The sequence below is a fragment of the Eutrigla gurnardus genome (genome assembly GCF_963514095.1).
Source record: "Eutrigla gurnardus genome assembly, chromosome: 17".
Taxonomy (NCBI): domain Eukaryota; kingdom Metazoa; phylum Chordata; class Actinopteri; order Perciformes; family Triglidae; genus Eutrigla; species Eutrigla gurnardus.
The window spans coordinates 8,473,418-8,497,525 of NC_139928.1; the positions used below are offsets into that span (position 1 = coordinate 8,473,418).

Here is a 24,108-nt window from a genome sequence, read left to right on the forward strand (position 1 = left end):
TTTTAAGGATGAGATAAAAGTCAGGTGAACGTCATTGTCCTTGTTAAAATCTGTAAATCAGGGCTCTATAGTGCAAACACACATTTGTGTCGATGCATGGATGAATCAACCTGTGGTGACTGGCAACAAAGGATTAGTGGACACCTGTTTTTCTAATTATTATGTGCATGTGTACGTGAGCACTGCCAGCTCGTGGGTGGCAAACATGAATGGACTCGATAGCTGAACCTGGTAAAGCTGCTGAATGCTGGCACCAATAAGACACGGCTCATTACTCAAAAGTATATTACTTGTTTCCAACATCATTTTAGTATATTGCTTATTAGTCCCTCAGAGGTCGTATTTTCCAAACTTGGCATTATAGTACTTTATTAGACAGCTCTCATCTCTGAAAATCAGGATAACAATTGAAAATTATTTATTTTATTACTACAGAATGATAAAAGTATGAAACTATTTATTTCTATAAAGTACAAATAGTAGTTATGGTGATGTGGTTGTCATTGGAAATGACTCATTTATAACTACTATAGTGTAGTTTAATGGCGCTTGACGGTGGTTAATGTTCAGACGAGATCGTCTGTCTGACAGCACTATAAGTGAGACTGCTGGAACTTTTCACTTTTGACCTTGGTGCTGTCGGACTAGTTATGGTTTCCTGAAACGAGCCTGTGAATTCACATGTGATACATTTAAATGGGTAGAGTGCTATGCTTAGTTAAATGTTAAAAAGGAGATTCTGGCCACTGCTACATAGCTAAGCTAGTGGCCCTGTTTGGGACACTACGTAGTTAATGGCACAGAGCTAGCTTGTTGCGAACAGGGCTAACACCGCCTAAAAATATCTAACGCTAACGTTAACGTTTTAGCAGTACCAACGGAGATGCATAACGTAACCAAACAATGGACGTGAATTTTGTAGCGTGTTATTTGCGTTAATTGGTTAATGTCACAGCTAATAAAAGCGGAGCGTCGTCGTCTAAATAACAACGGAAATGAGCACCGTATACATGCCGGCTAACCGGGTTCAACCAACTAGTATGCTGCAAACTGAACCTCCTGTACTGAAACTGTTTAGTATGTGTACCGTTACAGCCCTAGTGTGTAGGGTGTATGACCATAAAGAACTACTTTATGCTAGCATTTAATGATCTTAGTGTATTGTCCTATTTGTTCCAGGGAAAAGTAAAACCAGAAAAGTATCACTTGTGAGAGAAATGCCAAAAAAAAAAAAATGATAACATTTAACTGCTAAAAATGACACATATTGGATTTTATCTGCCTTTAACATGCCATGTCCAACGTAGCAATAGATCTTGCACTGTTTGGTTTTACTTTTGTGGTTACTGTGTAAGAGGTCTTATCAAATGTGCATGTGCCTTGGCACAATGGCAATGGGCTAATTTAGGCACTTTTTAAGGGCTGCCTTTGGTCTGCTGTCATAGACCAGGCGTCAGCGTCAGGCACACCTGGCCCACTTGGCCACAACATCAAAGATCATGGATGCATAACCAATGTGTGTGAACCTCACATGTGCTTCAAGTAGTAACCAAAGAGAACCACATTGCATGTATTGCTTTATTTTACCTTTATATTTAGTAAGTAAGGCATTATTCGACATCTGTGTTACTGGATCTTTAATATGCAGTTATCATAGTCGTTGTGTCTTAAATAATCAGACACAACGTGTGTAATTTGTGTCACACTCCTGTTGTCGAATGTGTTAATAAATTAACAGTGTATATGGGAACTCTAAAGAAAACGTATAATATAGGTGTATTATTGTGGTGCCATAAGGCGCAGCGAAAAAGGTGCTACATTTTGTGCTGGCACACCTCAATGAAAAAGTAAGGTGCACCAGTGTGACCAATGTAAAAAGTTAGTCTGGCCCTGAAGATTGTATGACTTCAGCAAATTGATTCCTGTACTTTTTAAAATCAGGTTGTAGCTTTCACTAAATTGTTAATTTAAAAAGTATAGCAGTTGATTAATAGGCATTGTTGTCTACTCAGAGTCTGACATGTTTATGTTTGTTCTCTGCTCAACTATTTGTTCATTCCCACACTGGCTGCTGTTTCTAATCTACTGTGCTGGATACATTGCAGTTATTTGTCCATCGCTGATGGAGAGAAATCTGTTTAGCTTTTCTGTCCTGTTGAGGCCTTGGCGTTTTCATAATTTGTGGATGATTCAGAGCCTAGTTTCACAAAAAGTTATCCTTGAATGCTGAAGGGAACAGCTGGCTTGATGGAAGTCGGCTTCATACCTGACCTTGCAACCAACTGTGCTGTTGATTGGATCTTTTTTCCTTTTTTGTCTGACCGTTACTGTCCTTCTGTCCGTTTGCTCGCAGGTTAACAGGGTTCCAGCTGCCTTCACCCATCGTAAGTACAGGCTCCAGGATCACACTGTGGCTCCTGTCGGACTACGCGGTCAGTGGACAGGGATTCAAAGCTGTCTATGAAGGTAAGACAACTTTTTATGCCATATGAATAATAATCATGTTGTATTTCCTGTAATTGTGGATGACATTTGAGCTCAATCTCAAAGTACATACATTTCCTCTGAGATTTGTCAGATATTTCTCGATCTCATTTCCATGTCGCTCTCACGTCAGTCATTTCTGCCAATTTTCTTTCATTTGGTGGGAGATAACAAGACAGAAAGAGAGATGGTTTATACTGTGACTCATGTTACTGTGCAATATTAGCTAGTGTGCACTAAACTAATTCTGACGGTTTAATTTAAAGCCATTCTATCCAGCTGGGTTATCATCTCTCCCTTCCCAGGGCAGGACCTTTATCGTGGTGACATGGAATGTTTTATGACCCATGGCAGGATGATATGAATGATGGCACTCTTCAAACCCACGCAGGGCAAAAGGCGAGCTTAGGGAGGGGAAAGAAATAGTAATTAGTCTGATTACTTGACAGGATATGTCAGTCTTTTTGAGGTATTGTGAATATGGGGATGTGGCTCGTTGAAGCAACATCAAGCGACTCGAGGGAACTGGAGTCGCTTGAGAGGAGACCGCATTGTGTGAGAAGATAAAACCAAAGGCAAAAGAGCAAAGAGACTGTTTGTTTGTTAAATCCACTGGGAGGCAATTGGGGTATTGTGCATTTCATTCTCGCTGGTGTAAAGACTTGTCAGACTTGTCTAGCTTCTGACCTTTTAAAACACGCAACTGTCTCTTACTTCAAATATGTTTGCAGAAAAAAATGGGTAACTATAGTGGTAGTTTGAATATGTTTTACTACTTTGAGCTTCTACTTTCACTTTCTTTTTTTGTACTACATGCAGTCATACACTCACACACTGTATAGTCACACATACGTTAATTAGGGAAGGTAAACAATGGAAAATGATGTGAATCCTTACTCGTATTGTGACTTTGGTGCCATAGAGAGTTCAGGGATATCAAGCCTGTTGATCACTAGGGTAAACAACTACAAAACCATATTTACCCGCGACCGACCTCACATGACCCTGGTGAGAACAACTGCAATAGCTCATGTCAGAGAGAAAAGAGAGAGGCCCCATCGTGCTGACAAGTACATGAGATATGACTCACTGTGACTAAGTGGGTGGAAGACCAACCGCAGTTGGCCTTTATTACACTGTAAAGCATATACTCTACATACATATTAATCGCAGCGCTTCATTCCTTAGTCTTCAGATGAGTTGAAAGCCCTTTTTCTACTTCCCCATATTCAATTCTGTTATATTCTATTTTGCTCTCCCTTTGAACCTCTCTGGCAATTTCCTCACGGCACATGTGGGTATTTTGACTTCTCTGTACCGCTCAAATCCCACTAGGGCTCCCTGGCACAAAGGCCATATATAATAAGCTTCTCCACTGTGGCTACTGGCTAGATCTTTATTATCTGGTTACTGATTAAAATCAACACACGGCTTATAACTGGATGATAAGAGCAGCAAAACAAACAAAAATAATACTGTCCATATTTCATACAGACCAGAGCAGACACTGAAGATGTTTTTCAAAAGAAAGATTTTGAATGTCTGAAACGTTGAGTGACGGAATTTAAAGGAGATTTAAAGATTTCATTTAATAATTGTGCCCGTTTAATTTCCACCTTCTTCTTTGTATTATTTGGCGGCCTCATACCTGCTTTCAGCAGGAGCAGTGTGACGTGTCAAATAACTTTTCTGCTATTCAAATACCCAGGAAGGCAAGAAACACCAGGTAGATGTCACAGAAGCTGGCACACAGCTTTGTGCTGCTTCGTATGAAGTCAGTTTGACCAGAAGCCACTGGCAAAGAGCCACTGTTCTGCTTTGATTTGATTAGTTCACAGTTAGAAACGGTGCACAATGGTCAGCATGGGACACGTTTGAGAACAGGCAATGACCGGAGATTATACATAATAAGAGATCCCACTGTGTATCATGTCAGGAAGTTACCAGTAAGGCTGGTAATGTTAAAGTGTGCTCGTATAAAAGCTGATATTGTCCTGTGTTTACCCCTTCAGTTAATTCCTCACAGATATTATTCCATTTAGCTCAAGCTTGTCAGATTATCCTTTTTTTCAGATGCTTTTCCCTCTTTCCACAGTTGTCATTTATTTATGCAGTTTGTTACACTTCATTTGAGCCAAAGCTAACTCATAAACAGATCATTTGGCACATGGCCAGTCTTTGTCTTCTCTAACTGCAAAACTCACTGTTTTATAGCAGTTAACTATGACGGACACCAGCAATGTGCATACTATATGATTTTATTTTGTTGTCTGACAGAAAGCACAGTGTAGTACTGCATGCCAATTGCTCATCCTTTGTAGGCCTGTAGCTATATATATATATATATAGCAGAATGCAGATTGTTGTGTCTCTGCCATGGCTCCAGTGTATCACATCTGCCCCTTTGTTTTTATAGATCACAACTTTTGCACAGGAAGAGGAGTATACCTCTCTCAGGCCCCGCAGCAGTAGATTGTATCTCAGTTGGGAATGCGGTTCCTCAGTATCGTGCTATTGCTTAATATCTGGCTCCTTGGAGAGGAACGTAGTGGTTGTAATTGGCTGTTGTGGGAGAGGATCAGTTTGGTACTTGCCTATGCAGACGTCACTTGTGTGTGTCTGTGTTTGTGTGTATGTGTGTGTGTCCATGTCAGAGGCTTTCACTTCCTTCCATTTCCTCCAATGGGATAAATGTCTTTTTTTTTCTGAGCCTGATTGGCTTTCCTCAGCTTTTGGCAGTAAAAGCTCGGTATTCTACAGCTTCGTTTTATTAGGACTGTGCTTACCATCCACCATTTTGGTGCGAGCCCATCTCGTCTATATTAGATATCTGCGCTGTTTCAGCCCACACTGCAATAAGCCTAAGTGCTGCACAGTCCATCTCCCCAACACACTGTGTAATGGCTGAGACCACTCTGGAATCTCTCTCCTCGCATCGCCATGGCAACGGCCAGACTCCTTTTTTTCCATATTATTCTTCTCTTCCTCTTCTCCATCTCTTTGCAAACTCTTTATTCATGTTTAATCTTTATCCATAGAGAAGGAGCCTAATAGAGGCAAAGCGAATTAGAAACATTTGCAAAGCTTCTGAAAATATCGACTGGGAATAGAATAGAACTCTTATCGCTTCATGTCTTACTGCATTTCTTGCTCCCCATCACTGCCTGTTTTCCCCACCATTTTCCCTTCCCCTTTTTTCCCATCTTCTCCCCCTTTTGTTTGCTCTACTGCAAATCTCTACCTCCGTGACCCCATATTTTGCTGCCTCTTCCCTAATGTTGTTGCTCGTTTCCCTCTCTCTCTTGAATATTAAAGTACCGTGATGATTACCCAGTCATGTGTCGCCAAGTTTCTCTTCCGTCTGTGTCTTAGTTGCATATTCAATGTGCTTCCCAACTGGGTCAGCCGGAAAAAAAAGAAAAAAAAACCCACAGCCACCTCTGCTGTAAGACTGCCTGCTTCCTCAGCATTAAGTCACTGCAGGTGTCTGATATAGGGGGGGAAATGGCATTAACATAATATTTCATGAAATAATTTAGTATTCATTGTTAAACCAATTTTGCATGTATTCAGATCTCCAATATTAGATTCATTACTTACTATCTATGTTCTGCAGCTGAGTCTAAGATGAATTAGAAATGCATTTGAAATGTATTGCTTTACAAAGGAAAATCTTAAATTGTGAGTCAGTCAATCAATGTATATATGATTGGTTTGGTATAACAATTAATCACCATATGCAATCACATTTCTTCAGTGAGTAAAGGAGCAGCAGAGGGAGTCCTTCCAGCAACACAGCCTTCTCCTTCTGCATCCATCAAAGCTCATCTACAATAGTGTCTCTATCTACTCCCCCTCGAACACCCCTGCTCCCCTTTCTCTCCCTCCTTCCTATTAGCATGAGAGAGGGAGGTGGGGGCAGAGTAGATGAGGGTGATGAGAAAGCAGCCAAGCATGAGTGAGTCTTGTGCCTAATTGAAAAATGAGGCTCGTCCTGTTAAGTCGGGGAGTTGGCCAAATGATAGTGTGACGACAGAGGTGGCAGAAGAGTATAGACCCTGATCCAAACCTCCAATCTGTATGTCCTATTTTCCCTGCACAGGGACTCATACAATTTGACTTGGGGAGTATATTGTGGCTGTGTGTGTGTGTGTGTGTGTGTGTGTGTGTGTGTGTGTGTGTGTGTGTGTGTGTGTGTGTGTGTGTGTGTGTGTGTGTGTGTGTGTGTGTGTGTTTGTGTTATACAACCCTCAACCCCTCAAGAGGGGGTTTTATAACCTGCTGAGCTCCTAAGGGATACTTTCCTTGGATGTTGTTGCTGTTCGCTCTGGTCAAATGCTCTTTGATTAGAGATGCACCAGTAATTGTTTGCCAAAAAGCAATTTACATGGGTTGTTTAAAGGTTTTGATTGATTAGATATTCAGCAACATTCAGCGGCCGTTTTGTTTATCCCTGTCTGTCTATTAATGTATACTGCCTTTTCTAAATTACAATGCAAGCAACTATTTAGAGATTCATTTTTGGCTAGAAACAATGCAGTCCACATTTTTGATTAAATGCGACCAGTAGCCTCAAGCATGAAAAAATAATGTGCAAGAAGAAAACAAATAACAAAAACAATCACACTGAACATGCCTGTGATACATGTAAACAAATGACTGTGCTGTAAATCAAAGGGATTATCAATTCAGCTGCAAATGGCTTTTCTTGTTTTTAGTCATTTGCAAACATGTGTTGTTATGTACATACAATTTTGTTATTATTATGCATAACAAGCAGAGTTTCAGTGGAAATGCAGCAAAACTCAAGATTAAGTTGCCAATTTGTCATTGCAGGGTTTGACATTAAGGCACTTGCTGATATATTTTACTTTACTTAGTTGTCTGAAATGGAAAAAGTAGGCCTTTTAATAAATAAATAAATCCACAAGGATATGGACAATTGGACAAAATAAACCCATCAAAATTCTAAATGATGCCCTTTTACTTTGTCACTTTATAACATATTATTCAACTCACTTACTGGAGTAATGGGAATTCTGAGGGACTAATGGGCGAATGCATTGCTGCCATGAAATCCTCAAACTAAATGATTTTCCTCTGGCTTATTTTAAATGTCTAATTACACAATATTGTATCACACTTAAATAACAATATTGGAAGTATTATGTTTTAATGTTTTGAAAAAAATACACAATCACAATTTATTTGCTATAAGGATAGTTTAATTCATCCTTATACAGTGCTGTTTTGCAGCTTAATCATATTTCAACTTAATGATTCGCCTTGAAATTCAATATAAACTAACTTCTTAGTCAAATGACAAAAATAATTGCAACATTTTTCTTTGGTTTAATTTTGTTATGGGTTGCATTTGTTGCATTCAGTGTATTTCATGGCGTTAAGCTTATCTTTTATACAGAAACCTATTTTACTGAAAGCAGCCTCTGGTGTTTCACAAAGCTTCTGTGAGCTTGTTGAAGTTGGGTTTAATCGTTTGAATGAAATTTTAAACTTTCAATGATTACAGGTAAACTTAAGGTAAACATTGTTTTATTACGTTTTGGTATGTGTGTAAACAGAACTGTGACTTAGCATGGCGTTTGTTAACAGGCTCTACAGATATTGTGGAATTTCGTCTTTAGAAATCGTCTATAGAATAAGTATATTCAAAAGGCATCCCTGACAATCTTTAAGGTTTGATATCTTTTGCAGCTCATATATTGCTGTGTGCTGATTATAGTACTTTGCAGCTGAACTACCTTGACTGTTGACTGTACCGGGTTGTTTGTGTGAGTGTTCATATGCAATCTTTCCTCAGCTGACAGAGAGGCTGATGCTTCTAAGTTTCAGGGTTTTTTCCCCGCATGGAGAATTACGAGGCGGCCGCCTCTGTTAAATTTCCTCCCGCCTCCAGCTCTCGACAAAACTATGATGGGTGTCTTCATGGAAAACACTTTTATTCATAATATGCGTTGCACTTGGTGGATTTCTGTCGTTTGTACAGCGGCATCAGGCCAACGGTTAATCGTAATCAGTACAGTGCAGCGGGGAAACACTGCAGCTAAAAGTGGCCAAGAGGAAGAAAAGAACTGTGTGTTTCCGGCTGGACCACACAGAGCTGGGCCGCAGTAAAGCGTGGGCATCAGTGTTTCTGCTGGTAACATTTTGCCACCAGGGAACCAAAAAATAAAAATCACTGAAGAAATGGCTTTTTAAAACCAAACGTATTCTCTCTCTTTTCCCTGCCGTTCAATGTTTTAATATAGTTATCCAGCTGGCATGTATGTATGCTGATTTACACCAGTGGAAAAAAGGAGTTTTTGACTTCCGCAAATACAATAACAAATCATTTAAATTTAAACAGTAAAATAATATTAATGAAAAAAAAAAATCTATATTTAAAAGGAATAGGTTGTCAAAACATCAACACTTAACAGGGAGAAAAAATAGACAGAACAAATGTTTCGTGCACATGACCAGGATGGAACCACCTCAGCCTCATTCTGAGCCAGGAAATAACCCGTGTTTGAATCCTAGCCAGGTTTCTTCAAACAGTGTAGCAAGTTTTTCAAATTGAGGTTTGATTTATCACATCAACTTAATTTGTTTTCATTGAGTCGTAATGCTGTTGAACATAGGGAATCAATCACAGAAGAATAGCAGAAACAATAACTTGACTTTTTTAGGTAGGCATTGGGAATTGCCATATGGTGCTGTCATGACAACGTTTTTCAGGCCAACGACCTCTTGGTTGACGGTGACACACCCCCTATTACATATTATATAAAATTGTGTTGCTTATTAACCCAGGACAATAATGAAGTGTAATGCAGCCTATAGTGCCATGTATGGAAGTAATTTGTAATGATGTATGTATACAACATATATTTCACAACATAACATTTAACAAATAGGATTATTTATATGTGCTTAAAATAGGTTGTCCCCCCAAAAAAATAAAAATTAAACTTCTTTTTAATAGGTGATGCAAAATTATAAATGTTTGCTTTTTGATTTTAGAAAGGCATCTTAAATGTCAAGCATGTAAGTGTTTGATAGAGCCTTGAACAGAAACCGAGAGAGGGCCATGTAGCGTCGATGCCTCCGGACTTGGCCACAGTCCAGATTTGTGTGTACGCAGGCCGATTAAGATTCAGTTTTTGTTGACTGAAGTCTCCTCTCCCACAAGTAATGACTCACAGCTGTGTTTTTCAAGAAACCATATGGGTGAAAAACATCACCTCTGCAAACCAAACTGTTTTCCTATGTGCCTTAACGTGTCCTCAGTGACCAACCAGGTCAGGACCATCTTGATTATGTATTTTGCGGCTTTATACAAGATAAAACCCTGGCCTTGTGAAATATGTTCATCAACTCCCCAGTGCAACTTTGCCTGCCTTCTGTCAAGCCTTTTGACAAAATGGTTACCAGCCAAGATGTTGTGTGGCTGATACTGTTTTTACTCTGTGAGTCTCAAGAACTATTGACAGCGCAGGTTAGGGCTGCTCGATTAATCACATTTTTTTTTCAATTACGATTTTGGCTTCCAACGATTATGAAAACAAGACAATCAAAATAAAACAATTATTTTTGCCCTATTCCATTTCCCAATGATGTTCTCGTTTTGTCATGTGTTATAAATCCAGCGCACCTCTTTCTTTTACAGCGGTGCACATGTATCTGCACATATTTCTAGTCAACACTCCGCCTGCATCAGCGCATGTAAGTGCGAGCGATCGCAAGTGGACAGTGTGACCCCAAAAAGCGGATATTGGAAAGACACACACGGAGGCATTTTTTATTATTAATTCAATTCAATTTAATTTATAGTGTCAAATCACAACAGAAGTCATCTCAGGACACTTAACACATTGAGCAGGACTAGAATACGCTCAAAATGTCCAGAGTCAACACAATTTCAAAGTCCCAACATCACTTTGAGAAAAAACTCCCTTAATAGGCTTTAAGGCAGAAATCTTGTGCAACCCATTATAAAAGTACTGGTTCGGTTCTGCTCTTGTACCGCTCACACCACAAGTTTGAAGCCCAAGCCAGACTGTGGCATACATAAGTTCAGCTTGAGTTATTGACTGGAATCCAAACGAAGGCCGAGTTAGAAGATATGGTCCGAGTGAGGGCGATGGAAGTATGGGGTCATGGCTGGTGAGGATCCCATCCCAACAATGCCTCTAGTGTTTGGTTTGTAATTCCTTCCATAAGCTTATTTAAACCAGATGCCAGTATTGCTTATTTTTCTGGGCATTTTTCTGCTCGTTGTAACAGTTATCTATAAAACACCAGCTTGAGTAAAACTTTTGAACTTGTTTTTCTGCAGCTGCTCTAATTGCAAAGTGCATCACAGTTTTTTCAGGAAACCCAAAGCAAATGCAGTCGTTTTTGGACATAATGGACACAAAAAAACCCCAATGTTTCTGATGGGACTGTTAATTACACACCTGTACACTGTTTCTATTTCTATCTTGTCATAGAGAATGCGGGTCCAATATCGTTGTTACATAAATCAGCACCTTCTGCAAGCAACAGTTAGTTGCTTTATGTATATTGGATTTATTTGTGCATGTGGTGTTCCAGGGAGAATGTCACAGTGACATTGATAATGTAAGTGCATGAAGACAGGAACAAGTGCTTCTTATTAGTGTGGTTCAAGATCCTGAACTTAGTTAATGTTAAATGAAAGCCCAGCTATAATGGCTGTAATTTGACTGAATGTATTCAGTAATTTTCTTGGAAAATGTGGGCTGTCTGGCACGTCCGGGTAAAAAGAGCTGGCAGATCGTAGCCGTTATTAGTGTCTGGCATGGGAATCGGCCGCCAGCGTGTCTGACTGTTAAATGCTTCTGACACTTAATTTATGGCTGATTGTTGTGCGGCGGTTCTTCGTCAGCCTAATGAACACCGTTTCGTCTCACACACAGTCTTACGTAAACATCCATATATTACTATGCCTGGCCTGCACATTGACTATCACAAACAAACACTATACATCAATATTCCAATGCACCAGAAACATTCACACTAGACTTAAGAAATGTTTTGCAACTTACCCATGTTTTTTTTTTTTTTTTTTTTAATTCTTGCCTTTTTATTCATCTTCGCCACTAAATGACTTGGGAATCGGCAAAGCTGGCTCTATTTCTATGAATTTATTTCTGTCTGTGGAGACACTTAAATGTTTTTGACTTCTGTACAATTTAAATGAGTTAACACTCGACATAATTGTGAGTGAAGTCAGATACCAACTCTTAAGTCTCATTTCACATGTATTCATGTGTATTTTGTGTTCTTGACACACAGTGACTGGTGTCGCGATGTAGTTGAAATTCTTCCTGTTCACATGATGTCAATATTTGATAGTGAATCACACATCCAAGTCTTTGTGGGATTTTCTTTTCTTTATTCCTTTACTCTCTCTTTTTTATAGAACCAACATGAGCTAAGGGAGCTCTCGATAGTTCTCATTGCCTGGGAAGTCATTGCCAAGCACGTCTGCTTTGCACATCACTGCATTTTATTTGATTTTTTTTGGTCTGTACCATCATTCCTTCTGGTCTTCTATTTGTTTTCCGGGTGAACGTGTGGCAAGATGGGGGTCTAGTCTGTGGTCGGGGCATGTTGTTGTTATGCTCTCCAGATGAGGAGTAAAGAGAACACTCCCACACTGTAGTTGCACACAAACATCTGTGCAGAAGTGGACATAGGAGTACACACTCAAACATTGCACGATGCGTCCGCTGTGCAGTCGAGCATGTAGAGAAAGTTCGTCCTTCCCTGTGAACTCATTGCTTTGGGTGAGTTTGTTTGCACTGGCTAGGAGCAACCCAAGAGGTGTGTGCTTTTGTCCGTTTATAACACCAGTTCTCTATAACTGTCTGTGTGGGCGACGATGTATTTCTCGCCAGGGACGAGACTTTGTACAAAAGTAAGCGTTAAGTCATCAGAAATGCAGGATGTTTGCATGGCGTAGGCTGTGTATGTAAGTCATAAAATTAAAAGAAGGCTTTTTTTTTATACTCTCCCCCATGAGCTGTGCTTGATACAGAATGTGATGTAATCATGCCTTTTTTTAGACACTTGTTTCATCTCTTTCATCCGACACAGGCATCCAGTAATACTGAAATAAATATAGTTTACATTAAGGAGTCTAAAGTGAAAAGCCATATACATACCTCAATAGAAAAGACAAGTGAATACTTTAATACAGAATATGAAGTCAATTAGGGCTGGAACCAAATATTCAATTATTTGTACATTGGGTAGGTATTACATTTTCAATTTAGGCATTTCTGAGATCAGATTTTAGCAGCAGTGCATGAATATAGGGGAAACACTGGCCATACTTTGGATTTCATGTTGAAAAATTTGTGAAGTTGCTTTCAGGTGAAAGTAGGTCTTTCTCCACTTCTGTGGTAATAGTACATTTACCGTAAAACACAGAAATTTGGCAGCACTTTCCAGTTTTCAATACCGAGTTGGACCACTAAAATTTGGTCGGTGCCTTCTTATAGTCTGCCGTAATATTGACACGTTGTTAGCAAAGCTGAAATTGAAATCGGGCTTTCTTTTTTTAGAAATAAATATTGCTTACCATTTTTTTTTTTTACAATTTAATGAATTGTTAGAGCAGTTTTCCCTCTGTATTGGACCACAGATATGTCATTTATAGACACTCAAACCTTTAGAAGCAGTATATCACTCAGCCTTATGATTCATCACTGGAGATAGTCGTGGAACAGACCATCGCTTCCCCCCCTCTACCTGTCCACAGACATGGCTCACCCTGTGTGTGTGTGAGTGTGTGTGTGTGTGTGTGTGTGTGTGTGTGTGTGTGTGTGTGTGTGTGTGTTTGAGAGTACATACATGTGTGACTTTGTAAGGACTTGAACACATGTTGGCGGATCTCGGCTCAGGAATCCTTTCCCACTGGGGAAGCAGCTAAGGCGTGAGCAGTGTGACAGTGGCACAAAGTGACAGGCAGACAGAGGCGCATACTGGAGTAGTGGGCAGGTAGTTGACAGTGTTGTATGTCTGTTTGTGTGTGTGTGTGGTTATGTACATTTTATCTGTTTTGCAGTCATGAAGAGTGAACATTGAGGTGTTTCTCTCATGCCTGTCTCTATTTTGGCTTCTGTGAAAGGCGCTCTGTGTTCCCTCCTGTTTCCACACTGACAGACTACACACTGACAGGGCCTACCCTCGCTGCATCCTAACAAACAGAGAGGGAGATTGCGAGAAAGACAAGGGGGAGACACAGGAAAAGAGACATCAACTGGCGGAGAGGGGTTAGCCACAGAGAACGGAGAGGGAGATGAAAAGGTAGAGCGTATGGATAGGGAAATGGAACGAAAAACGAGGTGATTATTTGAAGTGTGAGAGATGTGAGGAAGACAAGGATGACTCACAGCGGTGAGGTAATGGATTAAGCTATGAAGGAATCTTCTTGTGCAAAGCAGGACGGAGGAACACAAGGAACGCCACGAGGCACATTTGCTGCACCGTTACTCATGCACAGCGCTCATCCTTCTCCACAGCCATGCATTTTTTAGTCAGTGAGCTCATCTCCCTAAAAAGCACTAGGAACCCGAACTGCTCTCACGTCTCCTTTTGACATCGCACTTAGTTATTGGGTTTTGACCGCATGAAATGTCACCCAAAACACTTCATCCCCTTTACCTGTTTTGCTTGACTTCTCCAAAAGGTTACTAATGTTGTTATTCCTCCGCTGTTTATGTGTGGTACCAGTCTGGCACACTCGCTTTGCCACTTTATGAAAGTGTGTAATTAAATACCTCAGTTGGCCTCTTGTAAATGTCATCTGTTCAGTCCTCTGGATCGTAGACTTTGGCTTAATTAATTCCAGCCATGGATAACTGTCGGCAGCGAGCGGTTGATTGTCCACCTTTTGCAGCTGTGACCCCTTTTCAATGAGGGGGTGTTAGGATAAATCCAGTTCTACGATGTACCATAACTGGGGCTTGAAGAGTTTTACCATTATAATGATCTAATCTTTTTGCGGTTTTCCTTTTGCTTGAAGATCAGCCTGATACTGTTTTTGTGAAGAAAAGCCAATCAAACAAAAAAAAGTCTTACATTTGTATTGAGAATGTATTCCCTTGGAAAGCAGAAAGGGTTGGTTTTTTCCGTATTGTTCACAGCCTCATTTTTTGACCTTCCAGTAAGGATGTGCGATATGACTATATTAGATTGTGACCGATCTATGTGAAACGTCTCCAGGATCTGCCCTTACAGAGAGATCGTTAGTACCATACTGTGCACATTCAGTGACTGTGCTATCAGTTGCAGTTCTACAGCTCCAGCGTTTCCCCTGCATATAGCGGCACGGTGCCGCTGCTAAATAATTAGTGCCACTGCCGTATAAAAATCTCCCCAAATGATATAAACTGTAAAAAAAAAATCTGTATTTTACGCAGCCAGAATCGGGGATGAACGGGGATCATAAATCAAACACCCACAGACATTTCCACTGTTTAAAAGTCCATTATTGCTCTAAAGACCATTAATTTAAATTTGAAAAGGTGAACTGAAAATAATGTTGTTGCTACAGGTTGCTAACCCTCATTCTTTCCTGTGAAGTTTGTGGGAGGCAATTTAATGTAGCCCGGTGCAGTGGAGTGCTGGACTCTTGAAAAGTAATACTTTTTAAATGTTACATTGCTTATCATTAACTGATCACATGGTAATTGAAAGGCGATTTGGCCTTGTGTGCCCTGATTATTCTGGTGATGCCCAGATGTAGTTAAAGCACCGATCATTAGTTTTGTTTTAATGAAAACCCAACCCCTGGCATTTGCTTCTGTTGTTCTTCTTCACTGTTTTGGATGAAGGAAATTATGTGAATAACAGACATACCAGCTTTAAAGTTGACATATATATCCTTTCTAAATAACCACTGTGTAATGGATCTGATTCATGCTGATGCGAAGAGGGGTTCATTTGGATTTCAAAAAGTACATAAATATTTGGTAAAGTAACTGATACTTAAAGAAACTTTAAAATGTTACATTTGAGAACAGAACTGTGGTATTTTATTACCTTGTAGGTGTATATTTTTTTTAAATGGACTATTCAGTAGCTTGCAAACTAACATGAAAATGAATCATAATATGGCCTGTGGATCGTGATCCTAACTGAAAAACGTATTTTAAATATATTTTTGCCATATCGCCCACCCCTTCTTTTCTGTCATATAATGGAAAGCAGCAATCCACCAGTTTCTCACTTTTAGCCAGCAGCCATTGATTTTGAAATGGCAATTGCCATTGATGGATTTCTTCAGCAGTTTATAATTAACATTCAACGAAAACTAAAAATTTAAATGCAGTCTAATCATGACTACCGTAGGTATGATGACAATTTATGTCTGAACCTTACTGCTCCTCCTCTCCCTTAGTCATACTTTCATTTTCCAGCTTTCTTTTTGCTCCATCTGTCTTGCCCTCGCTAACAGTCATTTTTATCCTTCTTTCCCAAACCTCTATCTCTCATCAGGATTAGCCTCCTTTGCTTGTTAGCGTGCTAGCTCTTTCTCTCCCTCACTCCCACATTTGTCTCTCTGTACAATCCCTGTTTTGTGTGGATTAGTGCCCGTATTGTCATCGGATTAGGGTGTCATTGTTTCTGAACTGGGAGGAGGCAGGAACGTGCTTCTGCATATGCGTATGAGTGCGTGTGTGGATACAGTATGTGCAAATGTGGATCCGCACTTGAGACCGAGATGATGAATCTCCTTTTGTTCGTGGAGTTTCTATTTGACGACATGCAAGCAGCACAAAGTAAAATGCTTTGTGTTGGCTGACGGAAAGCTCTGTGACTTATGCGCTTTGTCTTTTCCAATGCAAGAGAGTGTGCTTTATGTAAGCAATATGGTTAATAAAACTTGGGGTGAGTCAGATTCCATGTATGCTTTGGTAATTGAAGGTCAGGCTGACTGGGAAGGGACCCCTTGCAGGTGTGAATAAGGGGTTGTCTTGTTCTCATGCCATGTTCAGTCATTCATCACAGACAGGGTGAGAGAGAAAGGGGTAGAGTATGAAGCTATTAGAGGAGGTATTTGTATTGATCGCATAGTAGGGGTTCTATGTTAGCGTGGTGTGACGGAGATGCTCAGCAGGTATGTGGAAGATCTGAGGTCTGCGGAAATGCCGGATATGCCGTGACTGATGCACAAAAAAATATTCCAGGCAATACCATGTCAGACTTCTCATCTATAGTTTATGACAATATGGTATTTTATTGGCTCATTTACTTTCTTCTCTCGCAGGTAAATTGGTGTGACAGTTTATTGATCCAGGAAAATGTTCAGCTGTTGTTCCATTTAGAAGTTATTCAGAAAGAGTGTATTATCTTCCCATCTTTTGAGCCGGGCATTTGGTTCCCCTCAATTGCTTCTTCCCAATTAGTTTGATTGGATTTAAACTTTTAACAACCTAAAGTGTGTTTACCGAAGACTCAAGTATGGGCAACTTTAATAAACCCACATGTATCATTAAGCAGTGGTGTAATCTAATACATCATTAAGATTGCCTTGCATTCATGTTATGATGAAATACGCAGCGACTGTTATGAACAGTAACCAGTGATTCTTTTTCATTGCCTTAATTGATATCAACCTAGCGGCTCCCTCTTGGCTACGGTGTTTAATCATTTCTCCGTTTACTAGGCTGCTCTAATGTGCACCCATTCATCAGGCCGGGCCTATCGATCAGCCATTGTCGATTCCCTCCGCTCATCCTTTTCAGACCTTATTGACTGTTGAGTATTCACTTGTTAGCCACCTAAATGGTAAAGGTCAAATTTAAGTTCTAGTTCATTTGTTCTGGGAATCTCTGACTGTAGTCAAAGCTTTGTTGACTGAGTCTTTGTCGAGCTTGTTAATGGAAGTCGTACATATGTCGGTGTGTGATTGTAATTGAATTACCGTGGCTGTTAATATACCCATATGATTGCAGTCATGGTTACGGACTAGATATAGGATTGCTGATTGTTCTGTATCGGATTGTGAGTAAATCACTCTGTGCTGTGATACATTGCATTGCTGAATCTTTACAAATGGAACAAACCGATAACATAAGCCAGGAAAAAAAGTGGACAAGCCATGTATACATGCAGAGGCACTGAATAATATCATTCCCTCAACGCAATCACGTGGGTCAGCTGTGTTTGTTCTACTTCTTCTTCAGCTATAGAGAATCAATGTTTGCTGTAGCCAGTTGGGTCTCCGCTGTTTGGACACCGACAGTGAAGAAACAGCGTGAGCCACTTCTGGGTGATTTAGTGGAGGGGAGAGCGGCGACCAGGAGGTGTCATGGAGAGATAAACCTTCCTCCTCACACTGCTTGGACGTAGACAAAGATCTTCACAAGTCACAGAGAAATTGGGCTTTTAGCTGATTTGTGTTTATCCGTGTGTTGACGTCTGTCCCTCCCTCAGTGTGTCTCACTGCCTGCCTCTGCGTGTGCCTGACAAGCTTTTGCTCAAGCTCACAGCGCACACGTGCATTCACTGATGCATAAAGTGAAGGCACACCTGTTTGTTTTGTGTTTGTCTCTTACCCATCATTTGGCAATGTTATGTGCTCCATTTGAGGCCTTAATTCACAGTTGCCATTCAGTGTAATGAGACAGAAGCTGGAACATGCCGCTGCGTTTTGTCAAAGGGAGGAGCCGGTGGATATTTTTGGGCGAGCCGTCTTTGTAAGAGTGGGTGGGAGGTAAATTTGGCATCTTTTGTGCAAGTAAGTGGGATTCTGCTTTGTTTCCTTTATACTCTGTGTGCAGGGTCGTCCAGCTCCTGAGTGACAAATCGCATGGTTTATCTATGGGTTTATTTGGATCAACTCCAAATACCACTTGATTTAGCTGCAGCTTTCTGTACAGAGTGGTGTGTGTGTTTAGGCATTTTCATCGGATATTGGAGTCTGTCACAAAATATGATATGGCTTATGAGTTTACCATCGCTACAATTTTCAGGCTATGCCTTGATATTCGATCGATTGTCATAGACATATCGATCCATCGTTGTAGATTTGATTATAAAATTGTCATCGGTCTGACTCAATCATTGATTAGTGGACTAGTAATGGCAAATGGACCCATGTGGGTGGGACAGTAGCTCGAAGTGCTGCTGCACTCCGCTCGCCCAGGAAAAGGGCCGGCAAACTTGACCAAAACAGAACTATTTTGAGTATTATGTCTATTGGAGGACCAACCATTATGATAGTCACAACTACTTGTATAGGTATGTTTATTTCAACATTAACATGTAGATTCAATTATCTGCATACATAAAACATCAAACTAAAAAAAAATAATAATAATAAAAAAAAACCCAACTCATTTGAACTGATAGATAGTAAGTTAACAGTTAACAGCTGAACTATGAATGTGACCATTTTTTCATGTTAGCGATATCGTCATTTACGACATCCAACATATAACATCCACCCTGCTGAGGTTGAAAGGAATCATAGAGGATGAAGCACACATTGACTATAGGCTGTTACATCCCCGGGGAACTATAGCCCTACAGTAGGTCTGGAATCAAAAGAAGATATTGGCTTGGGGACTACAGTGTTGGTTTCAAAGGAAGCTGTAATACCAGGACACTAATACTATTGTGATGAACAGAGAGTCAGAAGTGAAAAAAATAATGCAACAGGCTACTGGCCATGTACTGGAAACCACCAACTTTATGTATTTTATGATTGCAAGTTTCATCATATAAGTTTAATATTTAGTCAAATGTTATTAAAATGTTTTGCAAGTTGAGCAGTCCATTCCAAGAGGGAAATAATGGTAATAACAACACATTGTTTCTTAGGGGTCTTTCATGGCTCCTGTTACTCTCATTTAGTTTATGTCTCTTGTTATTTTCTGATATGGTACCAAAGGAAACTGAACCTGCTACTCTATTAAAAATAAACTGTAATGCATTGCCAGCTGTCGTACGGGCAGATCAGGCACTTGGTCTCAAAAGAATTGTGAGCATAAGAAATAAGGATGACAGGATGATTTAACTGGTGAAGCAGAGCATACGGACTAAAGGCAGCGTAGTGAGTAAGAGTTCAGCCAAAAACAGAATTACATGGAGAAAACGGCTTCACTTTTGCACAAGCTGTGCACTCCATAGGAATGATTACCTTTGACCTTTTATCTAGGTCCTTGTTAAAATGTGATTTATGGATCATATATCAGCAGTTTATAGATGTAGTGAAAAGGTGCCACTCGTTATCATGTCTTTGGAACAAAGCACTCAGCGAGCACCAATAGTAGTACACAATATTTTTTGGAGATCAGTTAAAGTCCAACTGAAATCTCATTTAGCTACCTCAGACATGAAATATAAAGGTTTGAAAATATACAAACCGATTGTATGTAGTAGAACACGTTTAATTTTTCGCTTATTTATTGTGTTTGGTTGCCGCTCTATTGTCTTCACGAGACAGATAACTAAATATAGATGGACACTACAGTGAATTGAAGGAGATGCCTTTGATGGGATGACGGTTTGAATTGGCATTTGACCAACAAAATGAGGGATGACATGATTGTCAGGAGGATTCTTCATATATCTACATGGTGAAGGGTTGAGCTCTATGTCCTAGTCATGTGACATGAAATGATGGTATAAAAATGTGAACACAGGTCGATAGAGAGCCAGGTTAGTTATGAGTATATGGTCACGGTGACTGCATATGTTTTCAGGTGTAGGGATATGAGGTTCGCATGTTTTCTCACGTTCCCCAGAAACCTGCATGTTTACGCGTCGACACGTCTCCTTCCAGAAAGTCCTCTCTGGTGGGCCTTCACTGTTTCCAAGGCAACCTGCAGAGCGGGGAAGAGAAGATTGGCTGAGGGGAGGGCAAAGCAAGACAAATGCAGGAAAGCAAGATAGCAGGCTAGAACACCTCTAGTTTTTGTCCCAGCAGCAGAACCTAAGGATAGCGATGTTTGTCAGACTTTGTATACGTCATGCTCTGTTTGGGAACACTATTTTTGCGAAATTGTCATGGATTTTGGTGGAAAGATTGATTTTGCCAGAGGATGAATGCTCATTTTAGTCCCAGACCTGTCCTGAAGCATCACTCTTGGTGAAACACTTCCAAATACTAATCAAAAATGTTAATTTCCAAATGAAAAAAAAAAAAAATACTAATGGGGAACACATTCTTGGAAATTAACCGGGGATCAACCGATCCATTTTTTCCTCCAATATACCAAGCAGTAATTAATTCCAATTATCTTGTTTTGCCCCCAAATTAAAAAAAAGCCACTGTGTAGAACTGATAATGTTAATGTAATGTAAATAGTCACACGACAACATCTGTTCTATACCCAGAAATCTGTAAACCAACATTGTTCTGCATATTTAAATTACCTTGTTTATGTAAGAAATAATATACATTTTAATATACCTGCTCAACTTATTTTTCTAGAATTATAATTATAAATATTGTCTCTGATATCATGTTGTTAGAGCCATCAGCTGACCCTGAAATAAATTAAGGTTTTGCTATTAAAAACCAATGCGTTCTGCGTTCACATTTCCTCTTGATTTTGGATAAATGTGTCCGTGTGCACCTGTGTACTTGAGCTCGCATGTGTGACCAAAGGATTTTTTGTGATTTGTGTGTTTGAAAGAGTAATGCCAGTGAAGAGCTAAGCCTGAAAGCCAGAGGGATTTAGATGTTTGAAGCCAGGCAGTATCGAGGCTGTACATAGATGTGTTGATCTCTGTTCTCAGCTCCCCCAGCCCTGTCTCTCATCTGTCTTTTGGCTATCCTTCTCATGCTCCCTGATCCCTCTTAGTTTAGCCTCATATATAGTGAATGGCTACTGAATAGCACATTATTCCGTTTTGCAGACATTGTTGGTAGTCATAAATTCTGTATGAGCTCTTTCACACCTCAGCGCCTCCCACACAGCAACCAGCCCTTTTATTGCACCTGCCGTTGTGTGCGTGGGAAATGAGCATATCTAGAGTTCATTCCAGTCGGCTTTTTGTGTGTGTGTCTGTGTGTGTGTGCGTGTGTGTGTCTGATTGTCCATGTACAGAGGTTCAGACCCTCATTCCCACTGCAGAATTTCTCTTCTTGTCAAGTTAGAGAAGCTTTATGTGCAGCTAAGCTGAAAATCAGACAGGGATTTTCAAAGCTGGATCTCAAAACCCAAACCATTCAGACAGTGACACGCAGTGCAACATTAACTATTACCTGCACAAGGTCACTCAAAACAGATTACACTCAGTGTTTGATAAGGTGCATGCCATGTAGAGCTCTAAGGCGATTGGGCCAATGTTGTGTTCCTACGAACTTCATATCTTTGTTCAGAAATAAGCGTAGTAGAAGTAGAGCTGCAGACAACACAACACAGTCATGAACGTGATACAAAATATAATATGCTCTGGCTTTAGTAGTCTCAACACACACATTCCTGCCAATGATGTCACAGTATTCCAGTGATCTACAGGTGTGTGTAGATCAAGATGTGCACCAATGCACTAACAAAGGGAGGACAGAAGAAGACTAGCAGACACCAGTGATGCGTGAGCTGATCCAAAATAAGCAGTTATCTACAGTTTTAGTATGACCCATGTGTATGAACTTAAATATTTGCGGGTAGGTCAGTTAAAATACAACCCAAGCATATTAGTAAAATATTACCTAATGATTAATTCTAAAAAATCATTGGTTGAAAGACTCTAATGGCGAGAAGATGCAGCGTGTGTTTACCACAGATAACTGCGTGACAAGTTTGGGATACTCGTTAAAGGACATCACTGGCAGACACGGGTGTGAACGATCCAGGTTTCAGAAAAAAATCTGAAAATAATCATTCATTTTGTTTGTTTTCAAGGAACACCAAAGGCGACCTTTTAATTGAGTTTTAAAAAAAACAACCTACACCCACTCGCATACACACACTAAGTAGGATGCTATCTATTTCCTGGATCTGGGAGAGTTGATTTCTGCATTCCTCAGCCTCTCTAACCAGAAGTGATGGGAGTTGCCAGCTTTTGTCCAGCCCATATGTAGGGAACAGGAGGCATTGATTGAATTGCTGCTTGACAAAGCAGAAACTGCTTATTGAGCTAATGCACCTGTGTGTTGGGATCGATCTCGCAATGTCACTTCCAAATGCATAGCAGGAAGACTCGAAAAAGGGAATGAAAAGGAATGGAAAGAGGGAGGAAATTGGAAAGGAAGATGGAAAAGAGTGATGTGAGATTAATTCAAAGGTGGGAACATAAATACCTAGAGAGAGTTGAAGGCAAAGATTCAATCCATAGTTAACTGGATGTTGGATTTGTTAAACAAGTCAAACTCCAGCAGTTCACACCGTGGTCATCTCGTCTTTCGTTTGTCCTGCTTTCTTATCTCTTAAACTTTATTCGAGGCAGGATGTAGCTCCTTCCTTTTGATGATAATTCTTCTCCCAACATCTGTTTATTCCTTCCCATCTGTCTATGGAAGCTCTCTCTCTTACTTCAGAATAGAAGTCGGTCATTACGAATACCCCCTCTTTAGGAAGAGGAAATAAAGTACCTTGTTATGATACAGAATATAGTCATAGTATACAACAGAAGAAGAAAAAAAGAGCCCACCTAACAGTACACTTCAAGGAACATTTATGTGTGAATACCTCATCTGTCATACTACACTGTCAATCATGGATCTGCTGCAGCTGTTCCATACAGGGCAGATAGTGATGATGAATCAAGTGTATTAAAACAGCTTTGTCTCCCCAACTGTCATCTCCACGTTTTCCTCAGTATCTCACACACTTCCTCTATCGTTCATTCTCCTCTTACCTGCCCTTTCCCTAACCTCATTACTTATGTGATTTACTTCAGGGACTTCACTCCTCCTTCAACTTGTGTCTTATAACTTAAGACACACAAGAAAGAATAATAAATCTGCTCTTTAACCCATAGCAGAAATGCATCCACCTTATATCTCATTTTCAGTAACTGTATTCATGAACCTATTAAAATTGGAAAGACTTACAGACATGAAGTGTTAAGCAATGTACTTCCTTGTCATTTTGCAAGATAAGATTTTTTGAGAATCACTTTTGGGGACAAATGTGTTAAATAGTATGCAAGGATATACTACTGCTATTCCCTTTCCCCGAGAAGGAGAGAATGACAAATTGAAGAACAGGCTTGAAGCGAGAGCGTCGGCCTTATTGGGGTCAAAGGTCAACCCCCCTGGAGATGCGCTTCAAACTTTTCTCCGTCTCCACTGTCCTTTGTCCTCGTCACCGGGAATGAAAGGGTTACAGTGAGAGATTGGAAGGTATAAAGGAATGTAAGCTGATGATGTAAGGGACGGCTGGTGTGATGGATGACATGGCTCTTGGCTCTCAGCATGTATGTGCGCGCACACATGCTTTGTCCGCACTTGAGCGTGTTCATATGCTTCTACTGTTGGCCAGTGTGTGCCGTAGAGAGGGACGCGTTGATGGACGAGGAGCATCCTTTGCCGTTTCAGCAGTGGAAGTGCTTAAAGCATCCGGGCCCCAAGGGACGCACCATGTCACAGCCTCCCATCCTCGTGACTTATGGACCTGCCATGACAAACAC

The 24,108-nt window shown here is 40.3% G+C and overlaps 1 protein-coding gene across 1 annotated transcript in view; it reads left to right on the top strand.

Annotated features, from left to right (window-relative positions):
• The window catches only part of csmd2 (CUB and Sushi multiple domains 2), a 230,847-nt gene that overhangs the window by 34,600 nt on the left and 172,139 nt on the right, over positions 1–24,108 (top strand). Inside the window, exon 3 of the mRNA XM_084032112.1 lies at positions 2,354–2,466. Coding sequence (XP_083888238.1) covers positions 2,354–2,466 — 113 coding nt within the window. The remainder of the gene's footprint in view (positions 1–2,353; positions 2,467–24,108) is intronic.